General features: G+C 40.9%; 1 protein-coding gene across 1 annotated transcript in view; it reads right to left on the reverse strand.

The window, feature by feature from the left end:
• Positions 1-9,524, reverse strand: part of LOC118415415 — a 10,397-nt gene extending 873 nt beyond the window's left edge. The window contains exons 1-6 of the mRNA XM_035820022.1: positions 8,435-9,524; positions 7,937-8,089; positions 6,299-7,276; positions 4,260-4,434; positions 796-909; positions 7-79 (exon numbers count right to left, since the gene is read on the reverse strand). Of these exons, the coding sequence (XP_035675915.1) occupies positions 7-79; positions 796-909; positions 4,260-4,434; positions 6,299-7,276; positions 7,937-8,089; positions 8,435-8,533 (1,592 nt within the window). The 5' untranslated portion in view covers positions 8,534-9,524. The remainder of the gene's footprint in view (positions 1-6; positions 80-795; positions 910-4,259; positions 4,435-6,298; positions 7,277-7,936; positions 8,090-8,434) is intronic.
• Positions 9,525-18,525: the final 9,001 nt, after the last annotated feature.

Below are 18,525 nucleotides of genomic sequence, written 5' to 3' on the forward strand. Positions count from 1 at the left end.
CCGCGCTGCAGCCACTGGAGCAGGCAGTCCTCGTGGTACTGGTGCCTGGCCGGGCAGGGAAACTTGATCACCCTTTCTCCTGTGCAGCGTACAAATGTCAGCGTTACGATTGACTTTCCACTGTTTTCGATCACAACACAGGCAAAACTGTGACACCAAGCACACCATCCTTCCCACCTAGCAGCTGGAAGTAGAGCCTATCAGTAGTCACCTGTGAAAGCTACCACCAAAATCTTGATAGCTAATTGGTATCAGTTGTTTAAAACAAAACAGTGATAACCAGTTATCTAATGTTTCTATCATTACCGGTATTATGAAGATTTCACTAATGAGAAAAGTCTCACTGTAAAATTTATGCCTCCTTCTAACCTTATACTAGACACTACACCGTGGACTCTACTAGGCGACCCTTTTGGTGTAATGTGCCCCTTTCTGGTGGCACTTCAGTTCTATTGCAACTTTTCTCAGGAAGTCTACAAAAACCGAGTTCAATAGAACTGATATGCTATTACCTATCAGTTTTTCATTCTCATTTCCTCTTTTCTTCCAAGAAATGATAAGTGTCCATGAACACTTGTATCAGGTCGTTAGGTCGCTGAATACCAAAGTCAGTCTTGAAGTAAGAAAAAAAAATTGGTTGTGGACTTTGTTATTCAAATGCTGAATCAGCCTGGGACTGTGACTAATATAGTTGTATCATCTATAACGTGCACTTATCTAAACTCAAAGATAGTAGTATACTGGTAGCTTTAATATCAACGAGAATGATATTGTGACGGAGAATAGACCATTTACCTTCCTTCATGTCTTCTTGGCAAATGACACAGTTCTGTTCGGTATCCAGCTCGAGTATGAAAGCACTTTGTCTCATCTCTTCCGCAGCCTCCTCTGTGGCAGGACGTTCGCCCGCTGTGTGTCAAAAATGAGCAACCCCGTAACTCTTCGTGCACTTTTCCTTACAATACTCCTCTTTGTGGATCATGCTATCATTGACCAACATCGTGTATACTGGATAATGAGTATCAATAGATTAAAAAAATGCCTTGGCCGAGATATTCAAAGACATGCAGATTCAGATCAGATAGACTTTGAAATTAGGACATTTTTACAAATTATCCATGAAAATGAATGAATGAAGACCTTTATTGTACATTCATACCCACTGGGTTTAGTACAGGTCACAACAAATGATACAACATGATATAATGATACAATGAATCTACACTACTCAAGGATCGTATTCTACTGCGTACATTCGGCTTCTTCTCGTTTCTTTGTGATATTGAAAATGTAAGAACAGATATGCTTTATAAGTAAAGGTTTGTCTAGATTCATAAGGAATATAAATTTGTCTATATTACTTAGTTGTATGAAGTGGGGGAACATGGATTCTATTAGTCTGTAGAGTTCAGCTCTCTCTTTCTTGTACAAACTACATTCTACTACAAAATGGTGTTCGTCTTCTAACTTATCTAGATTGCAGTATCTACATATTCGTTGTTCTAGAGGAGTGCGGTTATGTCTTCCGGTTTCGATGTGTAATTTGTGGCAACTGACTCGTAGTTTTGTGACGGCCGTCCTGTGCCGAATATTGTCAATATCCAGGTATTGTTCCACATTATAAGTGGACTTGAACAGTCTGTAAGACCTCAATTTGTTTTTAGCGGATCCACCTTTGTTGTCATTGTGTATCTCTCTTAGAAAAGTTTGAAAATAAATGTCTTTCAGACGCTGATTGATAGAATTGATAATTTGAGACGAATTTGTATTGTGCTGTAGAGGACAATGCCATACATAACCATAGCCGCATTCCTCCAGTGATTGGCGAACTCCTGACGCCCAACACTTGGCTCCAGCCTTGTCTAAATCTATCTGGCAAGAAAGAGCGTCTGACTGGAAACTGTCTGCTGGTACTTTCTGGCGAAGTCTAATTAAGTGTTTAATAGCATTTAGGGAGGCTTCCAAATGAATGGGGAACCTCCCTAACTCGGCTCTAGCGGCGAGGCCACTTGTGGATCTTGGCACGTGTAGGGTTTGCTTACAGAATTTTAGATGTATTGTTTCAATAGGACAGGATTTGGGGCTTTTAACAGAACCCCAGATTTCCGATCCATAGAGAATTATGGGCTTAACACATGTATCAAAAAGTTTGTTTCTGACAGACAAAGGAGCATCGGCTTTGTCTAGGGATTGATTTATCCCGAATAAAGCTTTCAGACCCTTACTGTACAAGTGTTTGTTGTTCGCCTTGAAAGTACCCGCAGAATTGACAACAATACCTAAATAACAATAGTTTGTCACTATTTCAACAGGATTGTTCTTATACATGAAATACACATCTTTTGGTATACGACCACCCCTAGTGAAAACAATTATTTTTGTTTTCCTAAGGTTCACATTTAGGTGCCATGTTTGACAGTATTCTTCTAGTCTATTCAAAGAACATTGTAGACCTTGTTTGGATTCAGAGAAAAGAACTAAATCATCTGCATACAATAGACAAGAGACACGCTTACTGTACATAGTTGGAGGGTTACAAATATCATTATCAAAGACAGATGTAATATCACTTAAAAATAAATTGAATAAAGTTGGGCTTAAATTACAACCCTGTCTGACACCACAGTTTGTGACAAAAGGTTCAGTCAGACCTTGACTGTATTTCACACGATTTGTAGTTTTTGAATACATGTCTTTGATAGTTCGAAGAAAGTTGCCCTGTATACCTAACTTGTTTAATTTGTAAAGGAGGCCATTTCTCCAGACGGAGTCGAACGCTTTACTAAAATCTACGAAACATGCAAAGAGACGGGAATTTTTACTTAGATACTTGCTAACTAATGTACTTAACACGAAAAGATTATCTGTAGTTCTAAAGTTCTTCCTAAACCCTGCCTGGTGGGGTTTGAAAAGACTATTGTTTTCGGCATAACTAACTAAGCGATTGTTTAATATAGAGGAGAATAGTTTACCTAAGCAGCTAATTATGGAAATTCCGCGGTAGTTGTCTGGGAGAGATGGGTCGCCGGATTTGTGAATTGGAACAATATGGCTAAGGGACCACTCCTGTGGGTAATACCCGTTTTGCAGACAATTGTTAAAAAGTTGCAGGAGTGGCGTTTGAAGTACCGATTTACCAAATTTCAACATTTCATTTAAGATCAAATCATTTCCACTCGATTTATTGTTCTTGAGGTTTGAAATGGCATTATGTAATTCTTCTGAAGTTATAGGGGAATCTAGAACAGATGGATTAGTAGCGGAGGACGACGGATTTAGTTGATCGTTTTCCGGAATTGGAGAGTCGTTTTTACCATTATTAGGGAGTTTGTCTAAATTGCTAAAATGTTCAAACCACTCTTCTTCTGAGATTTGGTTATTTTCTTGCGTTTTCGTCGGTTTTAGCTTATTAACTAAGTTCCAAAAGGCGCCTGGATTTTTGTCTTTGAGGGAAGACAATTGGGTCATGATTTGTTTGTGAAAGTCTGTTTTCTTCTTTTTTATCAGTTTTTTAAATTCTTTCTTTCTTTTGAAATATCTTCCCCTTATGTCGGAATTAAATGGTTGTTTGGATAGTAAATATGCTAGGTTCTTTATTTCACGTTTTAGTTCGTTACAACTCTTGTCAAACCATTGTTTATTTTGTCGTAGCTGCGGGTGTTTCTTATGTTTAGTTATCTGTACTGATAGGGATTTGAAACCAACGTCTCTCAGGATTGAACTAAATTCAGAAACAAAGGCTTCTATTTCTCCATTAGATTTTGTGTCCTTCGTATTTTGTGATGAGAGTGAATTCAGTCTATCGATAAAATGAGATTGAGAAAGGATGTGGTTGAATTTCTGTGCAGATTTATCATCCCAATGAAATCGTTTTGGAGCGGGATTTCTTTTACGCTTTTGTTGTTTTTCATGCTGGTTTTGATGGTCTGTGTTTGATTTAATGAAGACTGATATCAGGCAGTGATCTGAAAAGACAGTTAGCGGATGAATTTGAAATAATAAAATGTTTTGCAGAAACGATTGGCTGGAAATTATGTAGTCGACCGTGCTACTACCGTTTGGTTGGTGACAGGTATAGTTACCTTGCAGGTCCCCAGCCACCCTGCCATGAAAATGGGATCATCAGTAGTAGACTGAAAACTCTTGGACATGCTTGGGGGAAGGGGCTGGCGTGGATGCCATGCTCTCTTAACGTGACAAGGAGAGTTGTAAGTCAGTAAGAGAAACGTAGTAAGAACCGTGGGCACACCAACACCCACCTCTTTCAGCCAGGCTGGCGAGAAACGCGTTGATGCGTCTGATCGCTTCTTCGTGCTCACGGTGGCGTCTGATCTCTTCTTCCTGCTCGCGGTGGCGTCTGGTCACTTCTTCCTGCTCACGGTGGCGTCTGGTCAATTCTTCCTGCTCGCGGCGGCGTCTGGCTTCTTGTTCAGCCTGAATACATACACGTACATATTCACAAAACTAACTTCATAATCTCGATCTCTGCTGTCTGATACGATTGAGGAAAACTTTACATTTGAACTTGTGATACATATCGCTGGCCGCGAAGACGGTTAGGCCCCCTTTCCACTAGACGGCGATCGCGCTTCCTTCTGACTGCGACCTACATAGGATATGTGTAACCTTCACTTTCATACTAGGTATATCATACACAATGTAAAAGAGTGACCGAAAAGACAACAAAACGCACAAATTGTAAAAAGACTCGGTTTTTTTCAATACAATTCGTTGAGCGATCTGTCAAATTTTAGGTCGCAGAGAGAGCGCGGCGAGAGCGCCGTCCTAGTGGAAAGGGGGTATGAGCGATACTTATTTCGTTTTTTTTAGTGTAATTCGTGCCAGTGAGTATTCAACATAGGTAACATGATTTGTAGGAGTGACTGTTATATGTTGGTTTCATTGCCAATGGGGTACTACAAATGTATTCATGTAAAGAAGTTATGTTTTAATTGGGACTTTGCAACTCGGTGGTACTACAGCATGGAACTAACTTCTTGGACTCTAAGGTCCTCAAGAACGACTTTTCACTTGCATTCTCAGTTAACCTTATCTTAACGTCGATGAAGTTAGACATCCAGGTAATAAGATACGCCAAAAAGTAGTTACTCAAGGAACTGGATATGATTTTGGAAACGGTCAGACGTTTCATATCCAGTTGCTTGAGTAACTGCTTTTAGGCGAACCTTATCTTAATTTTCTGATAACAGTTGAGCAGAAAATCAACACCCGAGTGGGGTCCATTTGGACCCCATGCGTAAACTTTGAAGTGCCATTTGAACATTTTCAATCTGAAGAAAAATTCCTTCCGTGACTTTGTCAATCAATATCTGCTATACCTTCTCCTAAGTTTTTACGAAGATTGGTACATTACTGTGAAAACTATAAAGAAAGTCTGTGTTCAGTCGTCAGCAAAAATGTGCAGTTTTTAAAACAAACTTTTGAGACTAACTCCTTAACTACTTATTATAGGACCACCAAACTTTCAGAGATTGATAAACATGTAAAACTAAATCCTCACAAAAATTTCTGTGTCATCACTATATAATATGACGACATTATGACGCCATTTAGCTTATAAGGGCGGCCATCTTGGATTTTGACCAATGACGTCATGAAATTAGCATAAATTATAAATTCTAAATTATGAAAATTACATTGAATTTCATAGAATTTAATTGTTGTAAGAAAACAAGTGTAGTTTACCAAGAAAACCTTGTTTAAATCGAAATTTGCAAATTTTGGCAAAAATATGCCTGACATAATTCCGTTGCCATGGCAACCCCCAAAAATGATAAACTTATTTTAATGACTTTAAAATTTTGCTAACAATATGTTGTGATATATAACCAAATTTCGTAGCTTTATCTTTACCCGTTTATGAGTTATACGCCATAAAAGTTGCTCAGGACCCCAAAATTCTCCTCTCTGGTCAGAATAGGCTTAGTGCAAAACTGGTCCTTCTGATCTTTTACATAAATTATGATAATAAGCAGGAATTATCAACACCTTAACATGTCAAAATATTCCTCTTACATTGACAAAGCAATGTATGTACAATGATCACTGATAAGAATTGGAATTAAGGTTTTATGAACAAAACATTTTAGGGTCCGTTTGGACCCCACTCGGTCATTTCAGTCGCAAAAAAGGTCGGGTGCTTGAGGGTTAAGCGCGCAAATCTGAGAAAGGAGATACGTTGACTTTAAAGTTAACATGATCTAACAGTTACATAATGGCAATCTATCGCTGTGAAATATAGAAGCTGTTAGATTAGTAGAAATCCATTAAAACAGACCTGCTGTCTCCTGACCCTCCTCTCCTCCTGCAGCTGTCTGAACCGTGCGCACCGGCTGCTGAGTACATTCTTCATGTGACCTGCCTGTTCTTGACTCATATGTAGGATTCTCAACTGACCGGAGCTGAGGACAATATCGCACGTATGGCCCCAAGTCCTGATTTCGTCAATTGTGGACACAGAAACCACGTCAACAACATCATTTCTGACGTAGATCACGTGTCTGTTCGTAACAAAAAGCCTGAAATGAGCTTCGTTAACGATTGTGGATACTTCATCTGAGAGAATTTCTTCCTGCAGCTTCAGAGCAACCAAGTCGTAAACAGACAAAGAGGTGTTCTCTCGCGGACCTTCTGACGGGGCAATGTGTTTTATTGGTTCAAGAATTAGTTTTTGAATTTCGGTTGATCCAAACGAAGTGAAGAGCCGAGAAAAAAACGCCCATATCTGAGCAATTTTCAAAGCGTAGCACACTATCTTCATCACAAAATAAGCGTAGAGAATGGCACAAAGGCCAAGGATAGAAAAAATGGTGACGTATGGGTCAGATGTATTCAAAACGAGATCCATATATTCAGGTTCTCTGGTTACACTGAGAACACCAAGTACAAAGTCTGTCAGAAAGCCGACCAAAACGTGAGACTCAGTGGCGAGATTAAACTCTTTTGGATTTGAATCATATGCCTTCGATATGATAGAAACTAGATCTGATTTTTCCATGCCGGGGAGAACGTATCTTCCCATGCCTATCGCTCGTATGATGGCCATGAGTTTTTTTACTGACATGACGCTGAAGTTGATTGGATGTCGCACGGAATAACTACGATGGGAGTAACGTAGTGGCCTCTTGACTACAAGCTGGTTGATGTTTGAGTCGTGAGCTGCGTGCTTCTTAAACTGGAAGATCATGGGTTTGCATATGTCCATGCCACAGCCGACCTCCTTGGTTTTGAGACGCAAGGGTATGCCATGGTGAACCTAAACAACGGAATTCATCAGAAATTATTGGAGCCCTTGTCGTACTTTCTGTAATGTGACATCATAGTCTGTTATATGTGTTAGTTTGATAGTCTGAGAAAAGAGGTAAATAAGATCATCCCCATGCTGATTTATCTCACTGAATAGCATCTGGTCGTGACAGAGACGAATAAAAATTGTAATGATAAAGTGTAGTTCCACGCTCAGAACCGCAAACGTACAGAGAAAAGGGAATTGCTGTGCAAGAACGACTGCTGGACAGTAGACCCAATGATGAAGTTTATCCAATATTTTAGCAAACCCTTGGCTATGTGAGTAAAAGTGATCATTTTGTTGCTAAAGTCGTATATTGTATATATATATAATGTATATATATATTATAATGGCTCTCCCGTGTGGGATAAAGGATGGAAATGAAGGAATTAATGAATTAATTAATGACCTTTATTGTTCCTATTTTCCCAATCAAGCTAACTACAGGTCACAATAAAGACAAAACATACATGTATCTTAGATCTAGCCTAGTATAGACTTCTTCTCGCTTCTTGATACATGTAATAGTGAAAACTGTGAGATTGCATAAGGAATATGAATATTTCAGTGTTACTTATATGTCTAAAGTGAGGAAATCTACTTTCTATGTGATTTTTTATGCCTTACCTGAACGTACTGCTTCCACAAGTTGCCGCGAGTAGTATCCACAATCTCCTGTTCGCTGAGAACGAACGGCCCGTACATGGCGTTGTAAAGGTAGCGGTGAACTTGTGTAAACCACAGGAATACCATGATGGACACAGCGACCACCATTGTGTACTAAAGGAAAGTCAATTTTATTCCTACTTTGTACCTGTGTGATTCTTTTCCAGTAGACGGAAATTGGCAGTTAGACATGTAGTAACATAAATAAAAAATATAAACGGAGATTAAGGTTGACTTTCAAACATAACTAATATTCTAGAACAGATAATTAATCTTTTACCATTGACCGTTTAATCATTCATTCATCAATTCTTCATTACTCTACAGCCCCCTTCAACCAAAATTTTCTCTTTTAACATACTCTGTTCAACGTTAACGCCAGATCCTAATAATTTAGCTACTCCAGTTTATGATAAACAGAAATACGGTGAGCCATGAATAATGTTGTAGTAATAAAACCTTGATGTGGTCCCAACATTCCTTCATCATCTGGTTTCTTTTCCAGCGGATCGGTTCAGCAAAAATGGTGTCCCAGCCGCTTCGCAAGGCCATTGTCATCTAATCCCGTAGTGGCAATATTTTTTTCCGTAAACTGAAAAAAAAACAAGTGTCCACAAGTGACATACTCCCTGACGTAATTATGTTTTTCACGCTGGATTGTTTGTGTTTTGTATCGAGTGTGACATGGTTGTGATTATGGTTTGACGACTATTTGTTATAGACTTAGTTTGTCACCGAACATGGCGTGTTTGTGTGTGTATAGCAGTCTGGAATAGGGTCATGTTTGCCTGGCTGTGTGTTGTCTCTGATGAGCAGCAGGGCCAGTTTGTTCGTCCTTGTCTCTCACACTAGTTAAATGATAGCCACATAATTATGTTATATAGAGTTATATTTTGGACATCTTTGGTGATGGCGTTACTTTGTAACATCTAACGATAATAGAAAGCAGCAAAGACGCCTAGGCAAAAGTGTAATTCTCCTGTCCTTGCTGTTTCCCTGTTATTTTCCGGTAAGCCAGACGACAAGCGAAAACTGACCCACCTGAACATTTCGTCAGCTGTTGTCGTATACACCACCTATATTTCGTCAGTGATTTTTTAATTCACATCTGTAAGTTCCGCCAAATCAGTTACAACTATATATACTATGACAAAGACAGTGGCAATTCCAAGCATAACGTTACAAAGAATAAAACTAAACTTGTCAGTATAAGCAGCCACAGTTGGACCAGACATAATATCTGAGGTTCCGGACGGTCACCCAAAGGTAAACTTGCATCGTAAACACACGAAAAACGGCCTTTTTTCCGGTTGCCGTGCGTCAGAAAAAAAAACAAATATTTTCACAAATATATATATAAACCTTTATCTGGCCAGCATAGTTTTGCTGTCCTTAGTTGAGTGGGGTAAGGAGCGCTCCCGGAGCCAGGCCTACCGTGCCCATATGGGCACGATACTCTGGGCACGAGAGGCTGGGCATTATACGTGTCGGGGGCCTTTCCTAACTGGAAAAAAAAATTCAATCATTTTCTTATGTTTTCTATCGCTAGAGCACCCCTTCTGTGATTCTCAATCACTAGTTTTTAACAAATGAGTTGAATTACTCAAAAGACACCCCTTAGGTATCAGAGAGACCATGGTCACGAGAGTCTGGAACTATAGGCTTTCTCCTAACTGAGAAAAGCCAATTTTCAGTCAATGCTTATAATGTTTTCTATCACTAGAGCAACCATTCTGTGATTCTCAATCATCAGTTCTTAACTAATACCTACCGGCCCTAATCGTTTTTTAATATCACTTTCATGCGCCGTTTCCATGAAGGCTCCGCCGGGCCGGTAGTCAGAGAAAGCCAGCAATCAGCGACCCAGTACAAAAAGAAATGGCCAGCAAAAGTGTATTATGAGCCCCAAAAGAAGGCCCCAGAGAGCCTGCTATGGAGGCTAAGTTTAACCAGTCATGTTGTGTCCCCTAACATTACAACTCACAGTCAGCGCCATGCATGAATGGGTGACATGCGACCGTTTACCATGTAAACATATAGGATAACAGTAACAAGGCACGGTCTATACGATACCCAGCAATGGACCAAGAGTGAAAAGCTTGTTTTCGGACCATTGTGGCAGGTCGCGATTGTAGCATTGTAGTATGTTTAGTCTATTTATGCCTTCTTTCCCGACTGTCAGACTTTTGTTGCAAGGCTTGTCTATATAGCTAGTCGCACTAGGAATAGGATTTCGTCTACAGAAATAGGGGGATTGCTCTTGTAAAGGCCTATACAGTTCATTTCTTTCTTTGTCATGGCCATGAATCTACATTCACTTACAAAATGGCCTTCGTACTCTATTCAGAGTACAGAAATTATATAACCTATGTTCCAGTGGGGTGCGGTTATGTCTTCCAGTTTCAATATATTCTTTGTGATAATATTAACTAACATCTTGTATTGATGATCAGTTACCCTTGCACTATAACACCCTAGGAAAGCGTGTGTGTGTGCGGTGGGGGTAAACTATCATTCCGCAGAGGCCTCAAGCATAGACATAGATTCGACAAAAAGTACTGACTTTCGTATGGTCGCCTATAAACTACAAAATAGAGTGACAGAATAAATCTTACGTTTTGAACTATCTTGACATGTGTTTTATTTATACACATGAATGTTAATAACTTATTGCGTAAGATATCATACCTAGAGCGTCCCATGACAAAGTGAAATTCATTTTTTTTATTTGCTTTGGACAGAATGGGTGGAAGCTTTGGTCAGGGGCTACATTGTGTTACCCACGCACGCACTCACACATATATAATGTTACTTTAAAACCTACCGAAAAAGAAACAAAGTTGTGGACCCCTCTCCAATTCGCCATGTTGACGAGGACAATGTGGCACTGCACTCAAGTTAGCAACATATATCAACAGTTCCACATACACAGTAGATACAGAAGGCAAATGTAGTCTTTCCTTTTACCTCCCCGACCGAAGTCAGGTACCCATTGTACACCTGGGTGAAGTGAGGAAGGTCGTGTAAAGTGCCTTTCCCAATGGCACAACGTCGGGGGCAAGGCAGGTATCGAACTCGGGACCTCTAGATTCCGAGCCGACCGCTCTACCAGTTACGCCACACACAACGCCACCTTAACATGATATTTATATGTTCAACGTGTCATTCACACAATAGGCCTACTTTATTAATCTATTCATCACCATTTTTGTTATGGAACATTCCAGTCACGGGAACTCACTTAACCTGGACGTCTATTACGACACCCCCCTCCCCAACCACTGCGGACAAACACCTGTACGGCAAACCAACAATAAGGCCATAGTATCCTCTGCAGTCATTGATTTCCGGTGGTTCACATGGCAATACCATAATCTTTCACTATTTGAGATCTAAAAGTATCTAATAAATGTTTCGTACTAAGCTTACCTTTCGTCTGTCGTGGCTGAAATGTCGTGTGTTATTGTTAACTCTGCTACGTTTATATACCCAGCTCTTAGTTTCACTTCCCTTTTTTTACAATGACCTCATCGCTCAAATATGTCTATGTCCAAACACAATGAAAGCCAACTGCGTGGGACACGCCTGGACGTATACCTTTGGTAAGGTGAGCTTTATCTATGCAAGCAGGTGTGCACAGCCACAGACTCTCTGGTGACCCGGATCTATGGGCCAAGTGAAGTTGCTGCTTTCAAAAACGTTCTATGAAGTAAAGAGTCGCATGTTTTCCTTACTCCGCAAAAACTGTAACAGTTATTCATCTTAACGCAAGACAGCAAGCTTCTACTGCTATTTGTATTTACCGCCTACATCCACCGTCGACAAAATATTGGGCTCGCGTGAAGATAATGTTGCCACCTTTAATATATATTATTATAATATCTATTTCCTATTTCTTACACGAAAATAGATAGTGATAAAGTCAGAGAATCCGTTTTCAAAGTATGATACAGACAAACTTGATAAGCTTACTAATAGGTAAGCGCACACATATCTTATGTCATGTGTTACGTACGTCGTGTTATTTTATAATGCGTGACTATAATATATACATTGCCAACTGTACAAACAATCACAGCAGCACACAGGTTTCATCACTTCAACGAAAATTTCGTCATTAAGATTTAAAAAATTAACTTAGTGTATCAATTCGATGAAACTGAAGCGTGTGCTGGACCCGATTTCCAAAAGAGGGGTTAGGATTAATGTTTGTTCATGCATTTTTTCTTTATCAATAACTTGATGAGGTTCCAACTTGTTTTCACCGCCTGCATGGTTCCTTTTCCATCGGATCGGTTCGACAAAAATGGTGTCCCAGGCGCTTCGTTTCACCATTGTCACCCAACACTATGGCGGCAACGTTTGGTCTGTAGACTGAAAAAGCGGATCTTACATGTATATACTTTGTCTTTGAAGTCGTGCGAAAATGTCATACAAATGTCAGACCGCAAAAAAGATATAGATACTGTTCTTTTGCATACACAAAACAAGAACTTTTGTGTCTACTAGCAAGACAGCCTTTTGTGTAGCAAGTCAGCTGAACTTTGCAGGACACATGCATTGCAGTACAAAAAGTGGTACATACTTTGTACCTGCTCGGGCGATTGCCGCAGAATCGTCGTCCGATCTAGTTTCACCAAATGTGACAGGGGTATAAGTTAGTGATGGTACGACGATGGCACGACGTTTGTGACCGAGCCCTAACATGACATAACATAACAACTAACAGGCACGGTAACGAATGGGTGACTCGCGGCGGTAAACATGGAAACATATTGAAAGACAGTAACAAAGCACAGTCTATTTGTGTAATAACAATAAGCCAAGGGTGAAAGGTCTGTTTTTAGGTAAACCACTTAGGCCGCGATAGCAAGATTGCAATGTTTTGTCTGCAAACTGCAAAAGAAGAACTATAGACTTGGAGTGTGTGAAAATGTCTGACAGGCACCAGACCATAAAACGGGCCCTAGTTATCTAATTAGCATTCTTTCTTGCAAAATAAAACAAAACAAGAAAAATATTATTCATATGCGTATGAGTTATTGTCATACAGTACTCCGATCAGCAATATGGTCGCCCAACTTTTCACTGTAACCGTATCACACGTATCAAGCGACAGTAACAAAGCACCTTCTATTTGTCCAACAGCAAGTGAAAGGCTTGTTTTCTGGCCAGTGTCGAATGCCGCAATGGTAGAACAGTCAACAGTATTTTTGCTCCATACATGTACATGTATGTGCATTTTTTTTCTTTAGCAATTCGAACTCAGTCTTCTGTAGGGAGTGAGGTGGGGGTCAGAAAACAATGACAACTACGAACTTATAATCTGAAAGAGGCTGACATCACGGTGGCCGCCATGGTGTAAATGTTGTCTAAAATGCTCTAATCATATGACCTTGAAGAAAGTGGGAGGACTGTCATTCTGTACAGGTCACAAGCATTTCCTATGCACTTACATACTTGATATACAGACATACTTAGAACCTCTGAATGTAAGGCGTAAAGCTCTCTGCCTCAAGTATGCCAGATCTATTGTTCATTCTGAGGTTTTCAACTGCTGGCTACCACCACGCCGCTCTGAGGTACATGGCAGGGACCTCAGAAATGCTGACAACTTCAGCCAGTTTAAGTGCCGAACATAGCGTTTCAGGAATACCACGCTGCCTTATTGTATCGATCTGTTAAACTCACATTAGTCTCTGAAGTGTCACATTTTAATCATTCAGAATGAGATCGGTTTTATTTCGATATTTACTTGATGGTGTGTAGACCCACAATTTTAAATTGTAAAGTTTAGTGGAAATTGTGATAAGTATGTTAATGCACTTAGGCAGGACATTCCATTGTTTTAGTCCTAAGCGCCAGCCTCCCCTGTAGAATGTACGAGGCAATTTAGTCCTCGGACTATAATCTTGTACACGACATTGTGTGTTTAAATAAATAAACCAGTTCTCTCTACTTGATAAAATACGGAGAAAGAAACGATTCGGAAGCTGTCGTAGACCACGTCATGATGTTTGTATGTTCAACATGTCATCGAAACATTAATTATGCCCGCACTTATTTCTTGTTATAGATATTCACCGGAACTCACTACCTGACCCTCTCTTGCACTCACGCAGCGCACGGAAAACCATATTCGTGCCGTCTACCCCACCCCTCCCTCCTGCAACCACAACGAACACATACACAAGTATTTTCTACAGCCATGGGTTTCGCATACGTGAGTAGTATAGTAGGAGTGCGCTGCTATTATTTATTCAGGCGCAAGCAGGCGCAGGTCAAAGGTCATCACCTGCCGATATAATGTATTCAGGCGGAGCAGGTCAGAGGTCAGATATGATGTATTCAGGTGGAGCAGGTCAGAGGTCAAATATGATTTATTCAGGCGCAGGTCAGAGGTCAGATATAATGTATTCAGGCGCAGGTGAAAGGTCAGATATTATGTATTTAGGCGGGGCAGGTCAGGGGTCAGATATCATATATTCAGGCGGAGTAAGGTAACTATGACAACCCCACCCCACCCCAAATGAACCCCCCCCCTCTCTAATCGTGAATGACATGCCCTTATTTGGCCTGGTTAAGTCTACTGAGATCAGTCTTTAATGGATGCGCTGAAAGCACAAACAACAGACGTCTTTCGTCAGTTACTATATCACAAAGCCCCAGACTTGTTTCCTGAATACAGACACCCCAGTTCGGTGACGTACGTAAAAGTAGTACAATGGGTGGATGTGATCTCGGCGGAAGAGGAATATGGAAAGATTATTGACAGCTTCATGGACAACGTACCCAACGCGAGGGATGGGCTGAAAACGGTGCTCGAAAAAGTACTGCAAGAGCGACGATTAAACTGGGGTCGACTCGTTACCGCAATGGCTTTTGCCGTGGACGTATGTGTCAACTCGCACGAACGGTATGAAAGAAATACCGATGCCATCTCCACCGAGGTAGCAACGTTGATTTGCGACTATGCGGGAAACTGGGTATTACGCCAACTTGGATGGGACGGATGGCTTGACCGTCGTCGGCACGACAAGTACCCGTCGTTTGTACAGTGTCTCTGTTGGCTTCTCACTGCACGCGTTTGCATCATCGTGACGTAGATTTTGCACTGAACACGCCCGAACATGCCCGAGCATGTTAAAACACGCCCACGCACGGTACGCTGGTTGGCCAACGCTAGATGTAATGTTGATTTACATAATTGCATAAGATTATTGCTTTGGAGTAGCTATACGTGTTGCTCCGGAGTAAAAACACTGCTCCGGAGCAGTTTATTTTGCTCCGGAGTAAAATAAACTGCTCCGGAGCAGTTTATTTTACTCCGGAGCAGCAACACGTATAGTTACTCCAAAACAATGTTTCACTGCATGTACATACAGATATGTTCGTACGTACATGACAAATATACTAACTTATTACACCAAATATACTTACTCATTTACTCCGGACCAGTATTTTTTACTCCGGAGCAGTGTTTTTGCTCCGGAGCAACACTATACGTTACTCCAAAGCAATGTTTTACTGCATGTACATATAGATATGTTCGTACGTGCATGACAAATATACATACTTACAACAAATATAGTTACTCACTTACTCCGGAGCATACTCCGGAGCAGTGTTTTTACTCCGGAGCAACACGTATATCTACTCCAAAGCAATAATCTTATGCAATTATGTAAATCAACATTACATCTAGCGTTGGCCAACCAGCGTACCGTGCGTGGGCGTGTTTTAACATGCTCGGGCATGTTCGGACGTGTTCAGTGCAAAATCTACGTCACGATGATGCAAACGCGTGCAGTGAGAAGCCAACAGAGACACTGCACAAACGACGGGTACTTGTCGTGCCGACGACGGTCAAGCCATCCGTCCCATCCAAGTTGGCGTAATACCCAGTTTCCCGCATAGTCGCAAATCAACGTTGCTACCTCGGTGGAGATGGCATCGGTATTTCTTTCATACCGTTCGTGCGAGTTGACACATACGTCCACGGCAAAAGCCATTGCGGTAACGAGTCGACCCCAGTTTAATCGTCGCTCTTGCAGTACTTTTTCGAGCACCGTTTTCAGCCCATCCCTCGCGTTGGGTACGTTGTCCATGAAGCTGTCAATAATCTTTCCATATTCCTCTTCCGCCGAGATCGCATCCACCCATTGTACTACTTTTACGTACGTCACCGAACTGGGGTGTCTGTATTCAGGAAACAAGTCTGGGGCTTTGTGATATAGTAACTGACGAAAGACGTCTGTTGTTTGTGCTTTCAGCGCATCCATTAAAGACTGATCTCAGTAGACTTAACCAGGCCAAATAAGGGCATGTCATTCACGATTAGAGAGGGGGGGGGGGGTTCATTTGGGGTGGGGTGGGGTTGTCATAGTTACCTTACTCCGCCTGAATATATGATATCTGACCCCTGACCTGCCCCGCCTAAATACATAATATCTGACCTTTCACCTGCGCCTGAATACATTATATCTGACCTCTGACCTGCGCCTGAATAAATCATATTTGACCTCTGACCTGCTCCACCTGAATACATCATATCTGACCTCTGACCTGCTCCGCCTGAATACATTATATCGGCAGGTGATGACCTTTGACCTGCGCCTGCTTGCGCCTGAATAAATAATAGCAGCGCACTCCTACTATACTACTTACGTGTGACATAAGGTCACAACAATGCACCAATACATTAATCGGTCACTATTTCTATCCTCTCTGTTCCGTACTAAACTCACCTTTCTTCTGTAGTAGATGAAATGCCTCGTGTTGCTGTAAAGATGGCTGAGCTACCTTTATCTAAACTTCCTCTTTTTTTGTACAATTACCTTACCGGCGTGGTATGTCTCTGTTCAAAGACCATGCAAGCCCGATGCGCGGGACACGCACGTATTTGATATTTACAGTTACACCTGAGACCGTCTGGAATGTGTTAAGGTGAGCTTTACTGGTGAAAGCAGGTGCGCACAGACAGAAATTCTATCATCCCTACTGTTTTGCGCCGGATATAATCTATAAGCCAAGCGTCGCTGTTGCTTTCAATGATGTGACGAGTGCTACAGAACCAGTCGTTCCCTCGTGTTGTCACAGTCCCTGTTCAAGGTGCAAATGCTACACGTTTTTCCTCACAAAAAATCTGGTGTTTCATTCAACGTCTGATGGCAAGCTTCCTCTCACAGACTACAACCACCGTCGGCAAATCATGGTTCTCGCATCATAGAGACCGTGGTGCCATCTTTAATATTTGATATGCAATCATATCTATTTCATATTCCGTGCATTAAATATAGATCGTGATAAAGTCAGCGATTCCACTTCAATTATACAATACAGGCAAAAAGATAAGATCAGGTATTTAGCGCTCAAATTTTAGTGTCATATGTTACGTACATCTCAGTAATTTTGTAATGCGTCAATATAATATTACCAACAGTACACACAATAACAGAAGCATATATACAGGTTCAATCGCTTTAGTTGAAATATCTTCACAAAGACTTGAAATTTTTTCACTTATAGTGCATAAATGAGATCAAACTTTAGCAGTTTGAACAAATTAGAACTTTAGTGACTGAAATATTCTTTTACTCAAAATAGTTCATACGTATTTGAAATATCATTTCGAATCCCTCTCGGTGACTCGGAATGGACTCTACATACATACATACACTATCATCGTCACAAAACCGACGAAGAGAAGGACCAGGAACGTTGGGACAGAAATAACTGAAAAATATGGGTCGGATGCATCCAAAACGAGATCCATATATTCGGTTCTTTTATGTACCTCGAGAACACCAAAATTTGTCAGAAAGCCGACCAAAACCTGAGACTCAGTGGCCAGATTAAATTATTTCGGATTTGAGTCGTATGCCGTGGATATTATAGAAACTAGTTCTGATTTTGCCATGCCAGCGATGACGCTCTTTTGCATTCCAATTTCCCCTATGATGGCCAGTAGTTTTTCCACTGACATGACGTTGAAGTTGATCGGATGACGAACAGAATAACTCTGATGGTTGTGTGTGTGTGGCCTCTTGACTACGAGCTGGTTGATGTTTGAGTCGTGAGCTGCGCTCTTCTTAAACTGGAAGATCATGGGTTTGCACACGTGAAGGCCACGGTCACAAAACACCTCGGTGACATCTAGACGTAAGGCGGTGCCGTGGTGAACCTGAAATGGAAATCAACGTGAAATGAATCATTGTAGTCCTTCACATACTTTCTGTAATGTCCATAATAGTCTGTTATATGGATTATAATTTTAACGGCTGAGAAAAATAATATTTAAGAGCTTATCTTCAACAAAACAGACCAACGCTATATCTGCAGTATTCACAGTACCAGGTAAATTCTAAGAGCGAGATCTTTTCGGCAAGCAAAATTAGTGCTGCGTACGTACCTAAAACCTGGAAATGGAACTGGACTTGTAAAAGCATTTAGGTCCAAGTAAAAACCTAGAGGTTGGGAACCAGGTCCGGACTTAAAAGCTGTCTCTTACTTATATGTTCTAAACCATCTAAAACCTTCCAAAGATAGTG

The sequence above is a fragment of the Branchiostoma floridae genome, chromosome 5, assembly GCF_000003815.2.
Source record: "Branchiostoma floridae strain S238N-H82 chromosome 5, Bfl_VNyyK, whole genome shotgun sequence".
Classification (NCBI taxonomy): Eukaryota; Metazoa; Chordata; class Leptocardii; order Amphioxiformes; family Branchiostomatidae; genus Branchiostoma; species Branchiostoma floridae.